The sequence below is a fragment of the Rhododendron vialii genome, chromosome 3a (genome assembly GCF_030253575.1).
Source record: "Rhododendron vialii isolate Sample 1 chromosome 3a, ASM3025357v1".
Classification (NCBI taxonomy): Eukaryota; Viridiplantae; Streptophyta; class Magnoliopsida; order Ericales; family Ericaceae; genus Rhododendron; species Rhododendron vialii.
The window spans coordinates 32,719,139-32,739,122 of record NC_080559.1 but is presented as its reverse complement, the minus strand read 5'-3'; the positions used below and the strand labels follow the sequence as shown (position 1 = coordinate 32,739,122).

At 37.5% G+C, this 19,984-nt stretch overlaps 2 protein-coding genes and 1 long non-coding RNA gene across 19 annotated transcripts; 1 reads left to right on the top strand and 2 right to left on the bottom strand.

Moving 5' to 3' along the window:
- The first annotated feature begins 770 nt into the window (after positions 1-770).
- Positions 771-5,471, top strand: LOC131320113 (probable glutamate carboxypeptidase LAMP1). Of its 2 annotated transcripts, XM_058350702.1 has the most exons (13): positions 830-848; positions 927-1,938; positions 2,059-2,126; positions 2,359-2,440; positions 2,563-2,655; positions 2,739-2,891; positions 3,164-3,232; positions 3,336-3,423; positions 3,878-3,961; positions 4,422-4,510; positions 4,633-4,749; positions 4,826-4,969; positions 5,119-5,471. In XM_058350702.1, the coding sequence occupies exons 2-13, from the start codon at positions 994-996 to the stop codon at positions 5,299-5,301; spliced, it is 2,115 nt and encodes a 704-aa protein (XP_058206685.1). In that variant the 5' UTR covers positions 830-848; positions 927-993; the 3' UTR covers positions 5,302-5,471. The 2 variants fall into 2 exon arrangements, with proteins under 2 accessions (XP_058206684.1, XP_058206685.1); XM_058350701.1 differs by having other exon boundaries at positions 771-1,938.
- On the bottom strand, positions 3,430-12,699 carry LOC131320116 (uncharacterized). Of its 16 annotated transcripts, XR_009198118.1 has the most exons (10): positions 12,605-12,694; positions 11,937-12,013; positions 11,211-11,705; positions 10,198-10,948; positions 7,459-7,859; positions 6,670-6,859; positions 6,132-6,175; positions 4,080-4,131; positions 3,855-3,986; positions 3,430-3,731 (listed from the first exon to the last, which is right to left on the bottom strand). It is a non-coding gene; the product is annotated as an uncharacterized LOC131320116 (long non-coding RNA). The 16 variants fall into 16 exon arrangements; XR_009198123.1 differs by lacking the exons at positions 3,430-3,731; positions 3,855-3,986; positions 4,080-4,131; positions 6,132-6,175 and having other exon boundaries at positions 6,721-6,859; positions 7,459-7,537; positions 7,787-7,859; positions 12,605-12,699; XR_009198112.1 differs by lacking the exons at positions 3,430-3,731; positions 3,855-3,986; positions 4,080-4,131; positions 6,132-6,175 and having other exon boundaries at positions 6,721-6,859; positions 11,211-11,259; positions 11,421-11,705; positions 12,605-12,696.
- Positions 12,700-14,444: 1,745 nt separating this feature from the next.
- On the bottom strand, positions 14,445-17,493 carry LOC131320115 (profilin-like). Its single transcript, XM_058350705.1, has 4 exons — positions 17,193-17,493; positions 16,110-16,247; positions 14,775-14,917; positions 14,445-14,681 (listed from the first exon to the last, which is right to left on the bottom strand). The coding sequence occupies exons 1-3, from the start codon at positions 17,316-17,318 to the stop codon at positions 14,783-14,785; spliced, it is 399 nt and encodes a 132-aa protein (XP_058206688.1). The 5' UTR covers positions 17,319-17,493; the 3' UTR covers positions 14,445-14,681; positions 14,775-14,782.
- Between the last annotated feature and the right edge of the window lie 2,491 nt (positions 17,494-19,984).

Sequence of the window (19,984 nt, the reverse complement as noted above, 5' to 3'; positions counted from 1 at the left end):
TACAGTTCTAGGAAAGGGTGTGCTCTGTTGTAGGACAAACATCTAGTGAAGAGATATGTTGCCTTCAAATAAAGGCTCTCTAATGCATCCCATCCTAAAAGGGCAATTTTATTCAAGGAGGATAGCCAGGGTTCTTTTTATGGTAATAATGAACTTTTTCACAAGAAAACCCAGAGAGAGAGAGAGAGAGAGAGGGGGAAGGGAGGGAGGGAGGTAACATCAGAACGTAGTAGTTGGCTCCACGTGCCTCTAGAACTTTCAGCATTCTGGCTTCTAACAATTTATCCTTGAAAGGCCTTGAAAGGAAAAAGACATATAACAATAAATGTACAAATATAATAATATATCATCTTTTCAGGTTAACCAAAGGCTAGGAATCTACTTAATGACACACGTCCACAAAAAGGAAGAAAAAGATAATGAAAGAATTGACCTGAAGATGCCATGCCACTTACCACCTCCACTGAAAAAACGTAAACCGAGTATAGATAAAAGGAGTTGATCAAAAAAAAAAAAAAAAAAAAAGTATAGATAAAGGGAGTAATTATTCAACGTTTTCGAAGTATCACATAACGTTGCCTACGTGGTACTTCTTATCATATATGTAGCGGCGACAAATTTACGGTAGGAATATTATCAATCACTTATGTAGGATCATTGGGAGACAAGAAGTGATCCAGTATGTATCGGCGATCTTTTATTTGCGGAAAGTACCACATTGCAATGTCAAATAATAATCCTGAAGTACCCAATAATTGGCCAGGTTATAGAATCATTAGGGTGGTAATTAACAAAGATTTCTCTCTCTCTCTCTCTCTCTCTCTCTCTCCAGTATTCTCAGGCTGGTGGTGTGTCTCAGAGTTTTTTCTGGCCCTCCTCCAGAAAGATCTCTCTCTCTCTCTCTCTCCAGTATTCTCAGGCTGGAGGTGTGTCTCAGAGTTTTTTCTGGCCCTCCCCCATAATATCTTTCTCCACCCCAAAATCAAATCCTAAATGATTACAACGGCAGCAATCACCTTCATAGCCATAGCCAGCTCACTATCCTTCCTCTTCTTTTCACCCCCTCCAAAATCTTCCTACCACAACCTCTTCATCTCACTATCAGATAATGCCTCAATCTCAAACCACCTCTACACCCTCACCCGCCGACCCCATGTCGCCGGCTCCCAAGCAAACGCCGAAGCCGCAACCTATGTCCTCTCCACTCTCTCTTCCTCCAACATCCAATCCCACATCACATCCTACGAAGTCCTCCTCACCTATCCTATCTCCCGTTCCTTGACACTAACACCTCCTGCTCCAGATCCTCCAACCACGTTTGATCTTCACCAGGAGATATATGAGGGGGACCCATACGCTGACGTGGCCAATCAAGTTTTACCTACGTTCCACGCGTACGCCAAGTCGGGTACCGTATCAGGACCCGTGGTGTATGCGAATTACGGACGCGTGGAAGACTATGTGACATTGGAGAAAATGGGAGTGAACGTTTCAGGAAGTATTGTACTAGCAAGGTACGGAGAGATATATAGAGGGGACATTGTGGAGAACGCTTATGATGCAGGTGCTGTGGGGGTGGTAATATATACGGATAGGAAGGACTATGGTGGTGGGGGAGGTGGCGCCGCCAAGTGGTTTCCAGATGAAAAATGGATGCCGCCGAGCGGGGTCCAGGTGGGGTCGGTGTATGGTGGGGCTGGTGATCCAACCACGCCCGGTTGGCCTAGTTCTGGGGCCTGTGAGAGGTTATCGGATCATGAGGTGGAGAATAGAGAGGATGTCCCACAGATACCTTCGTTGCCTGTGTCTTGGGCAGATGGTGATGCAATCATGAGATCTATGGGCGGACAAGTGGCGAATGATGATTGGCAGGGTGGTGTAGATGCCCCAGTTTACAGGGTTGGACCAGGTCCTGGAATTCTACAACTTAGTTTTACAGTAAGTGTCAAATAAGTACCACTATAGACAGGTTCAGCAATAAGAACTTAGCAGTTGTAGTCACTGGGATATGTAACCATTACAAATTACTAAGTATGTACGTTTGCTGGTTTTTCTCAGGGGAAGCAAGTCATAAGCACAATCCAGAATGTTATTGGTGTTATTCAAGGAGCAGAAGAACCTGACAGGTATGCTCAAAATGTTCTACATCAGCAAAAAAAGTAAGCTAGTATCATGGGTTGGGAGCAATAAACATCACTTAGGTCCAATATGCCTATGCAATATGAAGAACTATAATGTGTAGGATGAATCAGAAGCTCATCGTCCTTTGACCTTGTAGAAAGCTATCGATCTAGCCTAACTGCATTAAGTACCAAATACACTCACCTTATAGTGATTTTTCTTTAAAACTATCTTCAGGTTTGTCATTCTGGGAAACCATCGGGATGCATGGACATTTGGAGCTGTTGATCCCAATAGTGGAACTGCAGCCCTGCTAGAGGTAATTATGGCTCCAAGGCATTCCCTTTGGGAAATTTGTACTTGAACCAGTGAAGAAAAAAAATCCCATTTTCAGCTAATAAAGGAACAATTAGATCTTTACCTGATTTTCATGTGATGAAGCTCGCAGAAAGGCTAGGGAAGCTGCAGAAAACAGGATGGAAACCTCGTCGAACACTCATCTTTTGCAATTGGGATGCTGAGGAGTATGGCCTGGTCTCTCCCTCCCTCCCTCTCATCACATACACACAATCCCCCCAACACGAGTACAACTGAATTAAAACACCTGCAATTTTCAGATAGGATCAACGGAATGGGTTGAAGAGAACAGAGAAATGCTAGCTTCAAGGGCTATTGCTTACCTGAATGTTGATTCTGCGGTATATGGAGCAGGTTTCTACGCCTCTGCAACTCCGCAGCTTGATGAACTAATAAAACAAGCATCTCAACAGGTATGTGCAATGTAGTAGTAGTAATACAGCCAGCAGAAAACTTAAGCGACAATAATTAAACTTTTGGTTTATGAAACAATATTTTCCAATCATATTAATGCATCAGCAGTCCCACCATTTGTTCTTAGCCATAACGAAGTGATAGGCTGATAGATGCCGGAAAAGAAAAAAAATTCACCTACACAGAAATATGATGTGGTTAACAGGGATTATCAATTTTTCATTATGCTTCAAGTTAGTAATCATACTCAAATTCGTAATTATATTTGAAGGTTCAAGACCCAGATAACTCATCACAATCAATCTACAAATCCTGGATTGGCTCAAGCAACAATACTGTGGTGAGCATTTTGAAGTTCCTTCACTGCCTTTAGGAAGTGATGTCAGCAGAACACTTGCAAGAAAATCGGAGATCTAATTACTTACCTGACTTTATATGTGAAGATTGGAAGGTTAGGAGGTGGAGGGTCAGATTACGCAGCATTTGTCCAACATATCGGTGTACCATCAGCTGATATATCTTTTGGCAATGGTAAGAAGCATCTTTCTGGCATTGACTTTCATTTGGTATAATGAGCACAAACACATACATTCAGAGATCTGGTCTACATGTAATGCTATTGACAGGAACAGAATGTCCTCGTATTAAGATAATTATCATCACATAAACAAAAAAAATTTAACAGTATGTAACTAAACCCTTCTGAATAAAGGATTCATCAAGTTTTCCAAGTCTCATGCTAACTTATAAAAGATAGCTGAAAAAGCAACTGTTCATCCTTAAGAACCACCACCTAAGCAAGTCTCTGTACCTTTAGCCTCATGCTGGATCCTTCATTCCTGCATAAAGCTTAACATATGAATACCGATTCCCGAAAAAGCCTTGGCATTCCCAAACTACATGATTAGACAGTTGAATTGCTGGTTAAGAAGTGTTTTTGTATAACATTTTGTGAGGCTTACCTGATTGAAATCATCAATGGCAGGTTACCCCGTCTACCACTCAATGTATGATGACTTCATCTGGATGAAGAAATTTGGCGACCCTATGTTTCAGAGGCATGTAGCAGGTTTGTTCAACGCTTTAATATTTCCCTTTATTGAACAATCATAGGCCAAGAAATATGAATTTCAAGGCATTTCAAAATGGCAAGTGACGTTAAAGAACAAAGGTATCCTATTCCTTACTGATTCAATACGTTCTTCTTTTTCATTCTGGATGCACTTGTCAACAAGATAACTGAATAACCAAAAGAGCCAATCAAGTTTATCATACAATTGTCAACAAGATAACTGAATAACCGAAAGAGCCAATCAAGTTTATCATACAATTGTCAACAAGATAACTGAATAACCAAAAGAGCCAATCAAGTTTATCTTACAATGAGTAATTTCACATTTATTTGAGCTCTTCAATGAAGCTTTTCTTTGTTCTTTTTTGACAAGTAAATAATTAGCAAAGTTCTTATGAGCAACTAATTGTCCCAGTCTACTATTATTCCATCTTACAGAATTTATTTTTGGAAACAGTGGCAAGCATGTGGGGACTAGTAGCTCTTCGACTTGCAGATGAGGAATTTTTACCTTTTAATTACCTCTCTTATGCACATGAGCTTCAGGTATGTCCAGAACTCAGATACAATCATTAAGCTCTTATTCTAAACTGTATACATGTGCATTTCTGTTTAGCATTTCAGTTTAATAGCAAGGTAAAGGCAATGCATTTATTTTCTGATCACAGAGAAGTGCAGAAGAGTTAAACGATCAAGTATCTGACAAGGGTATAACCCTTATTCCCTTGTTGAAGTCAATTGAGGAGCTCAAAAAGGCAGCCAGCAATATAAATAACCAAAGAAAGGTACCCCTTGAGTTTCTTGACTCCATGATGCTGTTTTAATTTCCATGTATGAAGTTATAGAAATGTAATTCCGTAGGAAATGGAAGAAAAGAAAGGTTGGGCATCAATGAGGAAAAAGGACCATTGGAAAGTGAGAGAGCTGAATGATAGATTGATGATGGCAGAGCGAGCATTCACAGATAGAGATGGACTCTTTGGAAGGCCATGGTATAAGCATTTGGTAGGTTTTCCTTTCAAGCAACTTGTGAATTCCTAAGTAATATTCAGTTGCTTGTTCTATTTTGTATCGGTTATGCCCCACCAAAGCTAGTTCTATCCAAAAAGCAAGTATAAATGCATCCAATTTAAGTACTACTTTGCTTTTTTCAGATTTATGCGCCATCAAAGCACGACGATTATGGATCTACACACTTCCCTGGGATTGCTGATGCAATTGAAAAGGCTAAGAGTCTTAACACAGCAGAGTCATGGCATTTTGTACAGCACGAACTTTGGAGAGTCTCAAGAGCTGTCACACATGCATCACTAGTCCTCAATGGAGAATTGACATGAAAATGGCACAATAACATAAAATCCAATACGGAAGTTGAAAGACCGAAATTTCCTAAATGCTCCACAAATTCTCATTTTATAATTTTTGCATCAATTCTTGCTCTGTAACGTCCATAGGATATCAACAATTGATTGGCTGCTAAAAGAAAAGGATAGAAAAATTTCCAGAATGGATTGGACATATAACTTCCTTCTATTAATAACGAAACAGATTGAAGGTCACATAATCCATAACATGAAGAGTAGGATCAATCTAGATGGTACCAAATAAGGAAAAATTGATGTAAATTTTCTTGTGGAAACTGTTAAAGAAGTATAACTCATGCTTGTGATGGAAACGTAGCTTCGATCTTAAAACTGTTAAAGAAGTATAACTCATACTTGTGATGGAAACGTAGCTTCGATCTTAGTATGTTACTAGTGGATGCCCATGCCTAAAGGCACGTCGGAACCTAATATAGTCTCAACATAAATAAACTACCCATTCTACCCGACAAATGTAATCTATACATACCGTTAGTTACAATTTCGAGACGTTTTCCTATTTAATCCTAAAAGATAGTATAACATTTGAATAGGGATACATTCCCTAAAAACCGCGGATAAATGGGTATATTCTCTATATCTTTTAAAAAAGAAATAATCTGATGGCTACAACCTTGAAAAAAAAATCGCTCTATTTGTATGATCAGACGGCAAATAAATGTTACTTTATTTGTATGCCAAGACATTTTCTAAAAAATTGCTCTGTTTTTTAATATAGTTATAACTGATTTTAACTGCCCATGCATTTGTAAGGACTAATGAACCAGGTTGATATCGATACTAACCTGGAAAATGCCAGCCCGAATAGATTGAATCTGACTGTTGTTCCCTGAAAAAAGAAGAAGATAGTTAATGAAATGTACGCTAAAGGAGAGAGAGAGAGAGAGAGTTCCGACACTGACCTCATGGACACCGGAACTCACAGACAAAGCCGTGCACTCCGATGCAGGCAAATAATGGGAAAAGCAATTTTTTAAATTTTTGCTAACGTAGGAGAGGTAAAGAAGGGGAAATTAAAAAGGTAATTATGAACTGAAAAGGACATATAGATAAGGAAACATTATTGTAGCTATGAAAGCTTGGAAATCAAATTCCCATGCATATATTTCTGTATTCTCTGGTATAATATATATAAGGAAAGATTCTCTTGGATAATTTCAAAGGAGGAATGATTGGACAGTTACAATCTTAACTTAAAGTTAATCAGAAGGCTATAGAGGTGCTCATGTTTGTATGGGTAGACAAAAATCGCTCTGTTTTGTAATATAGACTTACAGTGTGTCCACTAGCATCAGAACTAAATAGGTACAGCAAATCACTAACAGTCAAGGTTCTTCACTTCCAAACCTTGATGGCCCCATCTCTACTGCTTGGTATCAAAAGTTGCTGGTTCAGCTTTCACAGAAGCCTAAGAGAGAATAGAGTCACGGTGACAACCAGCAGAATCAGTAGTAGCAGTTCCAAGAACTGCTTTTGCAGTCAATTTGGTCGCCCCAGGTCGCCTCTTTGTCTCCTGTTTGCACCAAACGAGGAATACTTAAAAAATTTTAGTCCACAAACTCTAATATCACTAACGAGTAAACCAAACTATGGAAACTTTTCAGCCAAAGAATAGAAGAAAGTTCTTGTGTCAAAATCAAATTCAGAGAACATTTTCAAAGAGGGATTCCTGTTCAATTGTGTTCATTAATCAATTTGCACATTTGAGTACCAATCTGACATTTTGAAAAGGTCTAGCATTTAGTTGGAGTATGGAGCATGACATCCCTATAAAGTTGGTCAGCCTCATGCATAAGTTCATTGATTACGACTATAATAAGTCGCTGTGTCACCCAATCAAATAACTAAATCTGCATATAGATCAGAGAAAACACACAAGTTTGCAAGTTCTGGGTGATTATCCAAAAGGTTTTAAATGACGTGCAATCTAAAATTAAACTCTCTTTTTTCCAAAAGAAAAGCTCACATGGAAGGTATACACTTTTTAAATTAGTTTGTAGAGGCTTGGATTGTAATTCAATCCTACTGGAACTTTCTAAAAAGGGAGTCTTGCATGACACCAAGGGTAGAAAGAATAGCAATTTGGGGACTCCTTAAAGTTACTGGACAGACCTGCACAACTTTCACCCCAAATCAGCAGCAATCATCATCTACAACTCTTTTTAGAGAAGGCCAACAAACACAATAACTCCTTTCAGGTCAGGTAAATAGAAGACCAAGGATTATTAGACAGAAGAAAAACCATGAGATAGCCTATCAAAAAAAAAGAAAAAAGAAAAAACGTGAGAGTTGTATCTTCAAGTCAGTATTGCCAGTTAACAACTCTACCCCAGGCAAGGGGATTGAACTAATACCAGGAAGAAGGGGAGGTTGTTCATCCTGCTCATCGACTACTTTGGATTGCCATTCTGTATCAGATGAGATCTGGAATTTTACTTACTGGATGGTCTGGTCAAGGTCCAAGGAAGTTCAGAGAATTAAGCATAGCTGTCGTTAACTGCCACCCTCAGTACCTGCAAACATCATAAATTAACGAAAGCATGAAATTGTCAATACAGGACTAATAGAAAACAACGCTATACAAATTGTTGGAACTTTGAAACAAATATATTATAGTGTCTCAAGAAAGGGGGAAAAGCCATGTCATAGCTTTTTCCATCACAAACCCACTCATGCTACTCTCACAATCTTCTATAATCTATAGGCGGCATGTCATTCAATTCTCAAGCCCACACACCAATGAAAAACATGCTCTCTCTGAAGAAAATCCATTACCAAAAATAAATATTGAGCCAAAAAATCAAACCACAAGAACAATCCAAGATTTTTACATGGTTCGGGCAAATTTGGGTTTTAGCCAAATTCGCCTTCCACAAGTACATCACAATGATTAGATAAATCTCAATGATTACACCTATCCACAATTTTTGACTTTCTCCTGCATAGTACTTTCCAATAACTAAACATTTTCTCAATAAAATGTCAGGTCAAATAGAATTTTCGCATAGCTCAAAGGGCAAACATTTTCGCATAGCTCAAGCTATCATAAATTGAACCCCCACCAATCCTAAAATCATATAGCCCTTTTAATTCCGATAACCCACAATTCATTGGATCCTTTTAATATTTTTATAAGTACTGAAATATTAACCGACAAATCTAAAAGTTCGCTAACATATCTGAATATCTCCGACAAGCGACAAGGAATCCAAATGAGTTTAACCAATTGCCATGAGGCTATACAATTATGAGTTAGTGTCCTAACTTTTTTCTGTCACTGAAGACAACAAAATGTTTCTCTTTTTTCTATGGGGAAGTCTTCTTATAGGGAAGTTGTTCTTTTTAAATTAAGAAATATCATTTGTATTTTCTTCCCCTGTCATCTTTAAATTAAAAGAGAATATTTCTTGAAATAACATGTGATTAAATAAGCATCACTCGCCTCTTACCCTTGCGTCTTTAGAAGCCAACTTTCTTAAGTAAATCTTAAGCCATTATTTTTTCTGTTGGATGAAGCTATTGCATATGATTGAAGTAAAGAATAGCACTCATGTAAAGAGTAAATTCCAATTTTGCCTCGAGCAAAGTGGCCACTTATGCAACAGACAGATAACTTCTGAAGGGGGTAAATGGTTCAAAATCTTTAACCTTTTGGGTTTTCCGAACATGAGGTTTTCACAAAATACTTCCTCACTGGCTTCAATAGAGCAAATCAGGGAATTAACCTTTGGGTCAGTGATGGATGATCTTATTGAACAGCGACACAGGTTAGCCTCCACACAAAGCATGTGATCAGGGTCTCCGTCTGCCGCATTGGAGGACTTGCTCAAATATCTTCTTCTCTTTTCTTTTTGCATTTGGGGTTCTAAAGGTTTTTGGCTCATTTTTTAATCTCCTTAAAATTGTCGGTGGTCATTTGCCAAAAATTAATATTGAGACGACCCTTGCTGCAGTGAATATACCAGACTGCAAAGGAGGAAGTTGAAGAATAAATATCATCTTGGGATTACAAAGCTATTTCACTACAATGGGTAAACTAGATCAAGCGCACGACAAACAAAATAGAATGAACCGACGCTCCTAGCTCCAACATTTTATTTCACGAACAAGATAACCACAAGCACTAAATAGTGAATCCTCACACAAAGCGTGGAAAGATTCACAAGACTTATAAAATATAGAATTACTACTACATGTTGGAGGTAGGTGGATAAAGGTAGCTATTAGGGTTTTTGAGCCCTTGCAATATCGCGCTGGCAGCATTCAGGGTCATGAAAGCAGCAGGAAGGAATGCCACTCTCAACCCCAATGGCCATGAGAGCCACAATGGCCATGATCATCACCCCCATCAACTTCATGCCCAAACTCTTCGTCTTTACACCTTCCATTACCCTCTGACTATTTGAGTAACCTTATTTCTAGCTTCAGAAAACCTTGCGCTTAAGTAGTGCATTTATACATGCATATGAGAAAGGAGGGAAAGTATATATACTATATAGTAATGGTATGTCATACGAGGAACCATATGAGGATCTTTACAAGAGAGCGAGAGTATCTTCATTCATACAAGTTAGGCAAGACAATTGACCAAAGAATGATTTAAAATTGGAAACTAGTCATTAATGTTCTAAAATTGAGATTTAGAAAGAGAGAAAACTCTTCTATTCTGAGTGTGCACATGAATTCAGTGTTCTTGTTATTATAACATGATTCGGTTCAAAGCAAAATATAGCACATACAAGTTAAGCACGACAATTGACCCAAAGAACGATCATAAAACGTGGAAATTAGTCATTGGGTTTTCTAGAAAAATATACCAACTACAAATAGATGTGAAGGCCAAAAGCATACCTTTTGACTCTAGGTTGAATTTAGAGCCCTCATATATGGAAGGAATAACCAGTCAAACTGGGCGGCTGTTTTGCTACCCCCGCAGGCTCTATGCTCTGTGTGTGTACATGCAGCAGATAGACTGCAATATTTCCCTGTTCATCAAAGAAGTTTAACAAGTAAAACATACATGTTACGCTGGCAGTAACAATGCCACGGCCCATGATAACGGGTAATAACACCATAAACCGGCATCATGTAACTGCCTTAAACATACCCATTCATTAAGCATCTGATCAAAATATATCTATCTGATATCACTGCCGAACACAACATGAACTAATTTGAGTATGACCAAAAATTCAACAAGACCATAGAAGTTGGATCTTCATGGCGTTCACAGCTAACACAAGATAGATGTCACATCAAAAACCGCTATAAACCGGCATCATGTAACTGCCTTAAACATACCCATTCTTTAAGCATCTGATCAAAATATATCTGTCTGATATCACCACCAAACACAACATGAACTATTTGAGTATGACCAAAAAATTCAGCAAGACCTTAGAAGTTGGATCTTCATGGCATTCGCGGCTAACACAAGATAGATGTCACACCAAAAACCCCAATAGCAGCAACATGACAATAACTAGGTACCCATTGCCAAGTAAAATATCATAGAAGTGTACAGAATCTTACTTGACATTCTCATAACAAACTGTCTCAGCAGTTTGAACACATTGCTCCTCTGTCCATTCATCGGCCGTACCTGACCAAGATCGATTGACATCATGTGTCAAAGTCCAGATTCTTAAGTACTCCCTCTGACCCTAAATAAATGTGCACGCAAACCAAGCCCTTGAAAAAGATGCATTTTTTAAAAAAAGAATTTTAAAAAATTCACAAATCAATAGATATCAATGAGTTCTTTTAAAATGCACCTTTTTAAAGCTCTAGGTTTCCGCGCCAGACATTTATTTAAGGATGGAGGGAGATACCATCTCTTGGTAATTTGTCAGTACTTACTATACCTCATTCTACAATGTTCTTTCTGAATAGAAAGATCACCATTAAAAAATCCTACAGAGTTGACACGAGATGATGTATCCATTGCCAATCGATGAAAAAATATGAGATCTCATGAGTTAATAGATAGAGGGTATACACAAAGAACCTACTTTCAATACAAGAAAACAACTGAAGTCTATAATCCCTTGGTCATTGGTCACTGCTTATTATACCTTGTTCGACAGTAGCTGATTTACAGAGACTCTTGGCTCCATTGAGTAAATCAACTAAGCACATCACTTCAGTATGGCGAGTCCAAAACCGTTTCCCAACAATTCTTCAAGAAAAAGACCAAAGCCGACATGGCTAGCTTCAGGGTACAGTATCATTAAATGGGAGTCAACCAGCATGTTTTGCAAGCTTGAAGATAATGACAAGGAGGAAAGAAAGGAATTTAAGACCTCGTGGCCATAGACTACCCCATCCCTCTACGCAGCAAATAAAATTATGAAGCACAACTGCACAAGACATGGCATTTGATACATGCAGTGAATTAAATTTCAAAGTGCTCTCTCGGCCGACATCAGTCACATTATACAATCAGATGTTTCAGACGAAGATCAAACAATGTAAAACTCCTAGAGTGCAAATTACCATTCAATGGTACCACTTTGATGTTCAACACAAATATCATAATATCAATGACAAACTAAGTTCTCAGAAAACATGAAAAAGACCAACGTAAGTACCTGTCCAATTGGCTGGGGACCTTTGAATTCTCAACCCTTTCCAGTTATTTCCCCCCCATAAGCTCATGGCATTGTTTCTGCACCAAAAGAAGTTCCCAGTTCAGCAATTTAACAAAAAGTGCATAAGAAGTACCTATTGCGAAAAAATCTTCAGAAATTGAAGTATTGGACAGATTAAACTCAAAACATCAACCCAATGTATTTTCCAAGGACAAGTTTGTCCAAACAATACAAAGAAAAATCAACCCAATTGTATTTCCAAAAACAAGTTTTTGGCTGAAAAATACCAAGGAAATTCTTTTGTGGGTAGTTGCATCATTGCATATAAGGCTCTCTACATCCAACTCATCTTCAGGGAAACTTCAAAAACTTTCGCTAATTGTTGCTTTAAGACCCAACACTTTCTTCATCCTGTTCCAAATCTGTTTATGTTGAAAACAACTCAGGGCATGCACACAGTGCGCGCGCGCCCGCGCGCACAGAGAGAGAGAGAGAGAGAGAGAGAGAGAGAGAGAGATCCATTGAATTCCATGTTTAACCATTGGTTGGTGGCCAAGTGTATCTTCTTCAAATTTGATCCACGTGGTAGCTAGGGTTTCAAAAAACTCTCAAATTAAACTATTGTCAACTCTCAAATTAAACTATTGTTAACTCTCAAATTGAACTACCGTCATAAAGCTCGCAACGCCGGTGGTTCGATGATGGCGATCGAGAGCCCTGGTGGAGATGAAAGGGCGTGAGAGAGAGAGTGCCGACGGACGAGTTTTCTTGTTCTATACTGTGTATATATAGTGATGACGTTCCAGCTGTTTATATCTGGCACAGTCAGATGCCAACTCAGCATCCTTGGATGCCAGCTCAGACTGTAGTGTTTCTGCTATTCGGGGATTTAACGTTCTTCCTTGTTTACCCACGTAATTTACTGTAAAGTTAACCGAAAGTCGTACTCCCTCCGTTCCAAAATGATTGTTCGGTCCGCAAAATGAGAACTTAAAAATAATGCATTTCTTTTATAAAAAAATCCGAACTTTTTTCATAAATTAAAAGAACTCATCGATATTTAGTGAATTGTTAAAAAAAATTTAAATTTTTCTTGCAAAAAGTATATTATTTTTACGTTTTCGTTTTGCGGACCGAACAAATATTATGGAACGGAGGGAGTAGTTGGCTAGAATGGCAAATATTTCATGATTTTTATTTTTTTGGCCTACTTTAATTGAGATCTTGCGAATAGGTCACATTTATAGTTGCTGAAAAAAAAAAAAAAAAAGATCTTGCGAATCTTGTCGCGAGTTCATTTAGCAACATTAAAAAAAAAAAAAGATCTTGTGAATCTTGTCTACCGTATTCCCATCACAACAAATTTGCACATATTGTTGTTCTTTTTGACTTTTTTCCTTTAGAGACAAATTGGAAAAATCAAATATTTATGAAAACAAAATTCAATTCACTAACCACCAAGAATAAGGCCTCATTCTTCTAAACTTATTAGAAAATAAGTTTGTTTTGTCCTTACTTGAATTTTTTTTGCATTTGTTAATTTTACGCCAAATTTTTGTTGATTATTGATTCGTCTTGATGAGAAGAATCGGAAAAGTAAAAAAAAAAATATTTTTATCCAAATATTTTGCTAAAAATGATTATTTCTCAAAATATTTGAGTAAAAAGTAAAGAAAATTATTTTTCCAATCTCTCTCTTCAAGTCGAAACAATAATTCACAAAAAGTTGACTCAAAACTAACAAATGCAAAAAATAAATAAATAAATAAGGGCAAGACAACTTATTTTCTAATAAGTGTAGGAGAACTCGCCCTAACTCACTATCTTAAAAAACACTTATTTTGGTCAAAATTATCTCCATTCTGGTCACTATCATAAAAACACTTATTTTGGTGAGTTAAAATTGCGTGCCCATTATACTACGAAGTATTTTGTCCCTAATTTGGATACATGAGTCAATTAGATTCAATAACATTAAGTTGAATAATTTAGAGACAAAATAGGTACAATTAAAGTCGAACAGCGAACAAATTAGAATAGTTGAGGGCCAAAATTAATGGAAATTAACCCAAAAAAATGCATTATGACAAACAAAATCTACCCGAAAAAAAAAAACCTCTAGATCCAAGCTGCATGTGAATCGATGACAAAGGCCAAAGCACATCCCACTAGGATTATCTTTGATCCTAAAGCTCGTATTTTCCTTCTAGAATCCTCCTAGAGAGCTAGACAGAGAGAAGAGCAAGAGAGCTTCTCAAAAGGAAGAATTTAAGAGCAGAGCAAGTACGTATGCAAATCCTCCTAGAGAGCTAGACAGAGAGAAGAGCAAGAGAGCTTCTCAAAAGGAAGAATTTAAGAGGAGAGCAAGTAGGTATGCAAGATATATACGATATAAATTGGAATTAGTCACGCGTGAAGGTGGGTACCGTGGGTTGGGGGAGCGCCAAAGCATGGCTCTGCCCCGGACACAACTGGCGCCTGAGATGATTTACACACACACACCTCAAATTATACTAACCGGATATATTTCAATCTATTAGAAATTCCCAGGAGGAGAAAAAGAACACTCCAAAGTACATAAGTGCCTTACTTGGAAACAATAACAAGACTTCTATAAGAAGAATACAGAGAAAAGGCTGTTCAACCCATGATAAAAGATCAGTCTTGGACACTTCTCAATCCCCAAATACATTATGTTCTCACAAGTAATTTGCAAACACTTCAGGTACTCGTACCGGTCTTTTACTGCAACCATATCAATAGAAGGAAAATAGATGTGAGCCCATAAAGAAGGGAAGAAGACTTGAAATGCAGATTTCACAAGACAAAAAACTTTACCAAAACGATTAATAACTCTGTTCGATGAGATAGTCACCAAGCCTTTCAACAATCATGTTGCACTGGCCTGGTGTCATTGGCTCGTCGTAGATACCGATGATCAACGCCATATTAGTCTTTTTAACAGTGACACCCCCAGGCCCCTGAAACAGAAAGTACAGCCATCAGGGAGAAAGCTTTGACATAGCTTGAAGGCTAGGAAGCACAGACGCTTATTGGACACATCTAGACATCTATCAGACACATTTCCAAACGTATCCTACTGTGTTGCGAAATTTTCTTAACTCCGATAGACGGAAACATTTCAGACTCCCAAAGAACATTGGTCCATCGCTTCCACACACATGAAACACATTATTACAAGTGAACTTGGAATCCAATGATAAAAGAACATTTGGCCTTGTTCGTTTTAGGATTTAGGATTTTGGGTAATGAGTGGAGAAAGAAATGAGAGTAATAATTGAGAGAAAATTTATAGGGAACCGTGCACAGAGAGAGTCCAAAGTCCAAAATCCCAAAACGAACGTGTTCATATGCGTGACATGTGACATCGTGTTATGTATTACGAGAATAATACATTCTCCCGCTTTATGCTTTGGAAATTAGTACTATTATGTTATACAACATCATGCTCATATGCATGACATGTGACGTGACAATCTCTTACGCTTATATACGAGATTAATTTAAAAAAAATAAAACTATGTATTTGGTGTGTGTCCTCCGCACATCATGCCCCTCCATGTCGTAAAAACCAGAAAATGGAGATTTGAGCTCTAGTTTCTATTTTACAATTGTCTCCCAAGTTTGATCCCAACTCTTTCTCAACAAAAAAAATAATTAGACAAGTGTGTACTAACAATCAATCTTCAATTAAAAGCGAGAAGGTATCATAACAGTACACATGAACTTAATGTTTGTATCTTGCTTTTTCCTATAGAAACATTTCTAGGAATGACATGTTCTTGTATAAGGGACTTGAACTGAGCCAAATAACCGGCAGATTTCCAAATCTTGTAACTTGGCAGCAGCCATGTGTCTAAGAGCGTATGAATCCCACAAAACACATTGCTAGTGCCTCAACACTACTTAGTAGGTAAGTCAAGTCTTCCAAATTGCAGACCAAAGCACAAGAAACTAACGCATCTCCAGCATTGGTGAACTTATTTATGACTTCAAAAGAGCTCATTGAGAATAGATACAAGTCTAGTAACAATCTATAATTTGTCTAGGTCATATATTGATCAAAGAGCACGACTCAATACGTTGTGTCATGCAGGCACAAAAAAAATTTCAAAGCAGCAATGAGACCAAAATCAGAAGGGAGTTCATCACCTTCTTCCCTCGAATGACAGCTCCTGGTTCCCCTTGGATCACCATGTATTTCGTTCCTCCAAGGTACAAGCCAGTTGGAGCGAGAGTACCCGGCTCAGCAAAATCATTCATCATTGCTGTTACTTCCTCGGGCTTAATCTAGACGATTTGTACATACAAGTAATTAATGCAAAATCATCAGAAAATACAAGGCAACAACCACAGCTTTTCAAATGCCCTTAGAGTATGCATGTGTGCATGAGCACCCATACAAGACTAGAGTGTGCATCTGTGCATTAGCGTGCATACAGGACTCGGTTGAAACCTAGATCCCTGAATGCAGATGCATATGCGTCCAGTTAAACTTTTAAGAACAAAATTGCCACAATAAGTATTACCAATTTAACTGGAGATCAAATCATCGTATTTTTTGTCCAATTAAATCCAATTCTTCTAACTTCTTGAAACAAATAGAAACACTTCATATGAAGAATCGTTAAGGAAAACAAACCAACCCCAGGAATTTGCTACATTGGGGAGCATTGTATGCAGATGTGAGAAATTCCTGGTAAGTGTGTAACCATTACCGCAAAGTAAGAACACATTGATCTCACCCAATAGACCAATCAAAACCGACTTTATAGAACAGAATTCTTGGTGTTTTTAAGTCAAACAAACGATAACTTCTTTCTCTTTCTCTGCACTCTGGCAACCAAGAAAAAAATATCCAACCTTTTTTAGCCTCCCCGCCCTTGAGCCTCAATTATCAACTAATCAGATGAAAATTATCAAGACCCAGCTCGGTTAATCAAATAAAAACACGTGGGTCTCAATCGATAGAACTGTCAGATCGACTAGGAGAAATTAACCATTCATAAAGCACATGAAAGCACAAACAAAAACTACTCGATCAAAAGCAGTGATAGATCCAGGGGGATCAGTTTTTTTTTCCTCAAAACCCTCATAGCAAATCCAAATCCAAGCAGATGCCAGCATCAAAACCCACCACGTAATTGACATCTAGGAATCAGATAAACCAAAAAAATCAAAGCTTAAATCAACGAGAACACCAATGAAAAAAAAAATAAGGGGAAAATTAAAAACCTGAGGGAAGGTGGGGCTCTGGGACCAGACGCTGCCGTCGTGGCCGATGATGGCGGCGGAGGAGAGGTAGTTGCCTTCGATTTCGCACATCAGGTGGTCGTCCACGTACGGCTGCCACGCCGACATCTTCTTCGCTTTACTCTTGGGCCTTCTTTTCTTGCTTTCGGATTAGCTTTTTGTTTGTATGTATGGAATTTTGTGTGAAAGTGGTGATTTTGTTCAGCTCAGATAGAGAGGACTGTTATCGTCTTCAACTAGAGAGAGATGAGAGCAAAAATGTTACTTGCACAACCATTGTGTTGATTGTGTTCGTAATTTTGACCGTTCAGATGTATTTGGACAGTCTAGATTTTTAAAAAAAACTCTTCCAAGGAAAAGTTTAACTTTTATGAAGAAGAGTTTGAGCGAATCCTGGCCATTTATTATAGCAACAGATGGCTAGAGATTAGTTGTGTGTTGTATTTTACACAACCGTTATATGTGCAGCACTTTTGGAGACGAGAGATGATAGCGTCAATCCCAAATGTATATCTGTTGACAACACACTCAACCAAATAGTTTTACGATTATACCCTTGAACAAGGGTTTTTTTTTTTGGTAACAAATGAGTAGCATTAGGCTGGTTCCAGAACCCAAATAAATTCTTATTTTTTGTTCAATAATAAGGGTTGTTTCACAAAAATAAGAAGAAGGTGCTACCCTTTTCAGAATTTATATAGGTACCAATGGACACTGGGGAGGAAAATCGTACCGACGGCCGCGCCGGGTCATCTCTGGCCACTAGACGGTCGATCCGAACCCAAATAAGTTCTGTAAAATCATATATACACGAAAAATGAGTGCTCGGATCAAGCACCCTACACACCTCAGATGTCGTTGATTCTCGCGTAGGTCCCCCTCGATTTTTTTTCATATATACACAAAAAATGGGTGCTCAGATCAAGTACCCTACATACCTTGGATGCCGTTGATTCTCGCGCACGCCCTCTCGTTTTTTTTATAAAAAAAATTGGACGGTTCGGATCGGCAGTCCGATGGCCGGAGACGGCCCGGCGCGGCAGTCGGTACGATTTCCCTCCCCAGCGCCCATTATTCATAACACAACTCCTTATTTTTAACGAAGACAATTTCAAGCTCAAAAATCATGTGCTTATGCAAATAATTTTCTTATCAATATTAATCTTATTTGATAGATTTCATTGAAATCTTTAATACGGTGCAAAAAAAATTTAATTTTTTTTGCATTTACATTATTTTTGAGTTTGAAAATGTAAAATAAACTTTTTATTTGGGTTTTGTGAAATGACTCTTCTTATTTTTCTTTGAGAAGTTCCAAAATAAGTACTTATTTTTTAAGAAGATTTTCGAAACAGGGCCTTAGTTAGTTGTAGTGAGTGAAATTTGAAACACAAAATACAGTCAAATGTAAAGGAGTATAGTGTTCCTATCACTAGCACTTGACTGAATGGAAGTATTCTCTTGCGTGTTTGTAGCAAGCGGTAGAACCTCAACTTCAATCAATACTGAAAGTGGTCTTGTGGGATGACTAAAGGAGTGTTTGGGAGCTAACTTTTTGACTTTTCATTTTTAATTTTTTGACTTTTTGGCTTTTGGAATTATGATCAGAATAATATTTTGTATTTGGTAGAGTGTTTGAATGATATGTGCAGAATGCATTTTGCAGTAGGAGTAGTGTTTGGAAGATATGGAATGAAAATGAATTATGGATTGATTTTTTACTATATTGCCCCCGATTATTAATAATAGTGTATAATGTATATAAATAATGTTTTAATTAATTTTTTTAAATTTACTTTTGAAATTGGATGTACATGACCTGAAAGTGTCCCTTTTTTTAATTATATATTTTTTATTTCAATTATTGTTTACTGTTATGTGAAGAATTGGTGTGAGATGAAGGAAAATCAGTTGAGAGATAACGTTACAAAACGGACCCGGGGCTTTGCTGCCTCCATGGCACAACAACCCCTACCACGGCTAAAAACGGCAACGTTTTGGTTTTAAAAAAAAATCCTTACCATCAATTTGCAATTCTATAGAGCAGAAACATGATTATGAGAGGCTTAGAGACAAAATTTGATTATGTCTCTTTAGAATAATAAGATCTTCACATCCGTTCAAACGGATTAAAAATTGGAGTATTTAATTTTTTAACTATATTTTTTAATATATAAACAGTCTAAAAAAATTAAGTGTTCAAATTTTCACTCCGTTTGAATCAGTGCAAAGATCTTGTTATTCTTATCATATTATTCTAAAGGGTCATAATTAATTTTTATTTATAAGACTCTCATAATCACATTTTTCTCTACAGAGTCCTAAATAAAGAACATATACTTAATATGAGAGCCTTAGAGTTAAAAATGAATTACGACGCTTTAGAATAATACTATCAGAATAAACAAGATATTTGCACCGATTCAAACGGAGTGAAAATTTGAGCACTTAATTTTTTGAGACCGTTTATATATTAAAAAATATGGTTAAAAAATTAAATACTTCAATTTTTAATCCATTTGAACGGGTGTGAAGATCTTATTATTCTGATCATATTATTTCTTATAATCACGTTTCTGCTCCATAGGATTGCAAATTGATGGTAAGATTTTTTTTTTTAACCAAAACGTTGCCGTTTTTAGTCCCCGGGTCCTTGAAAACCAAAGGCAAAGTGGAGATTATCCCAAAAGGTAGAGGGTATGGTTGTCTTTTTGGCATGACTGGATTCCGGGAAAATGGAAATTGGAAAAGCTCCTATTACCAGATTCTGTCTT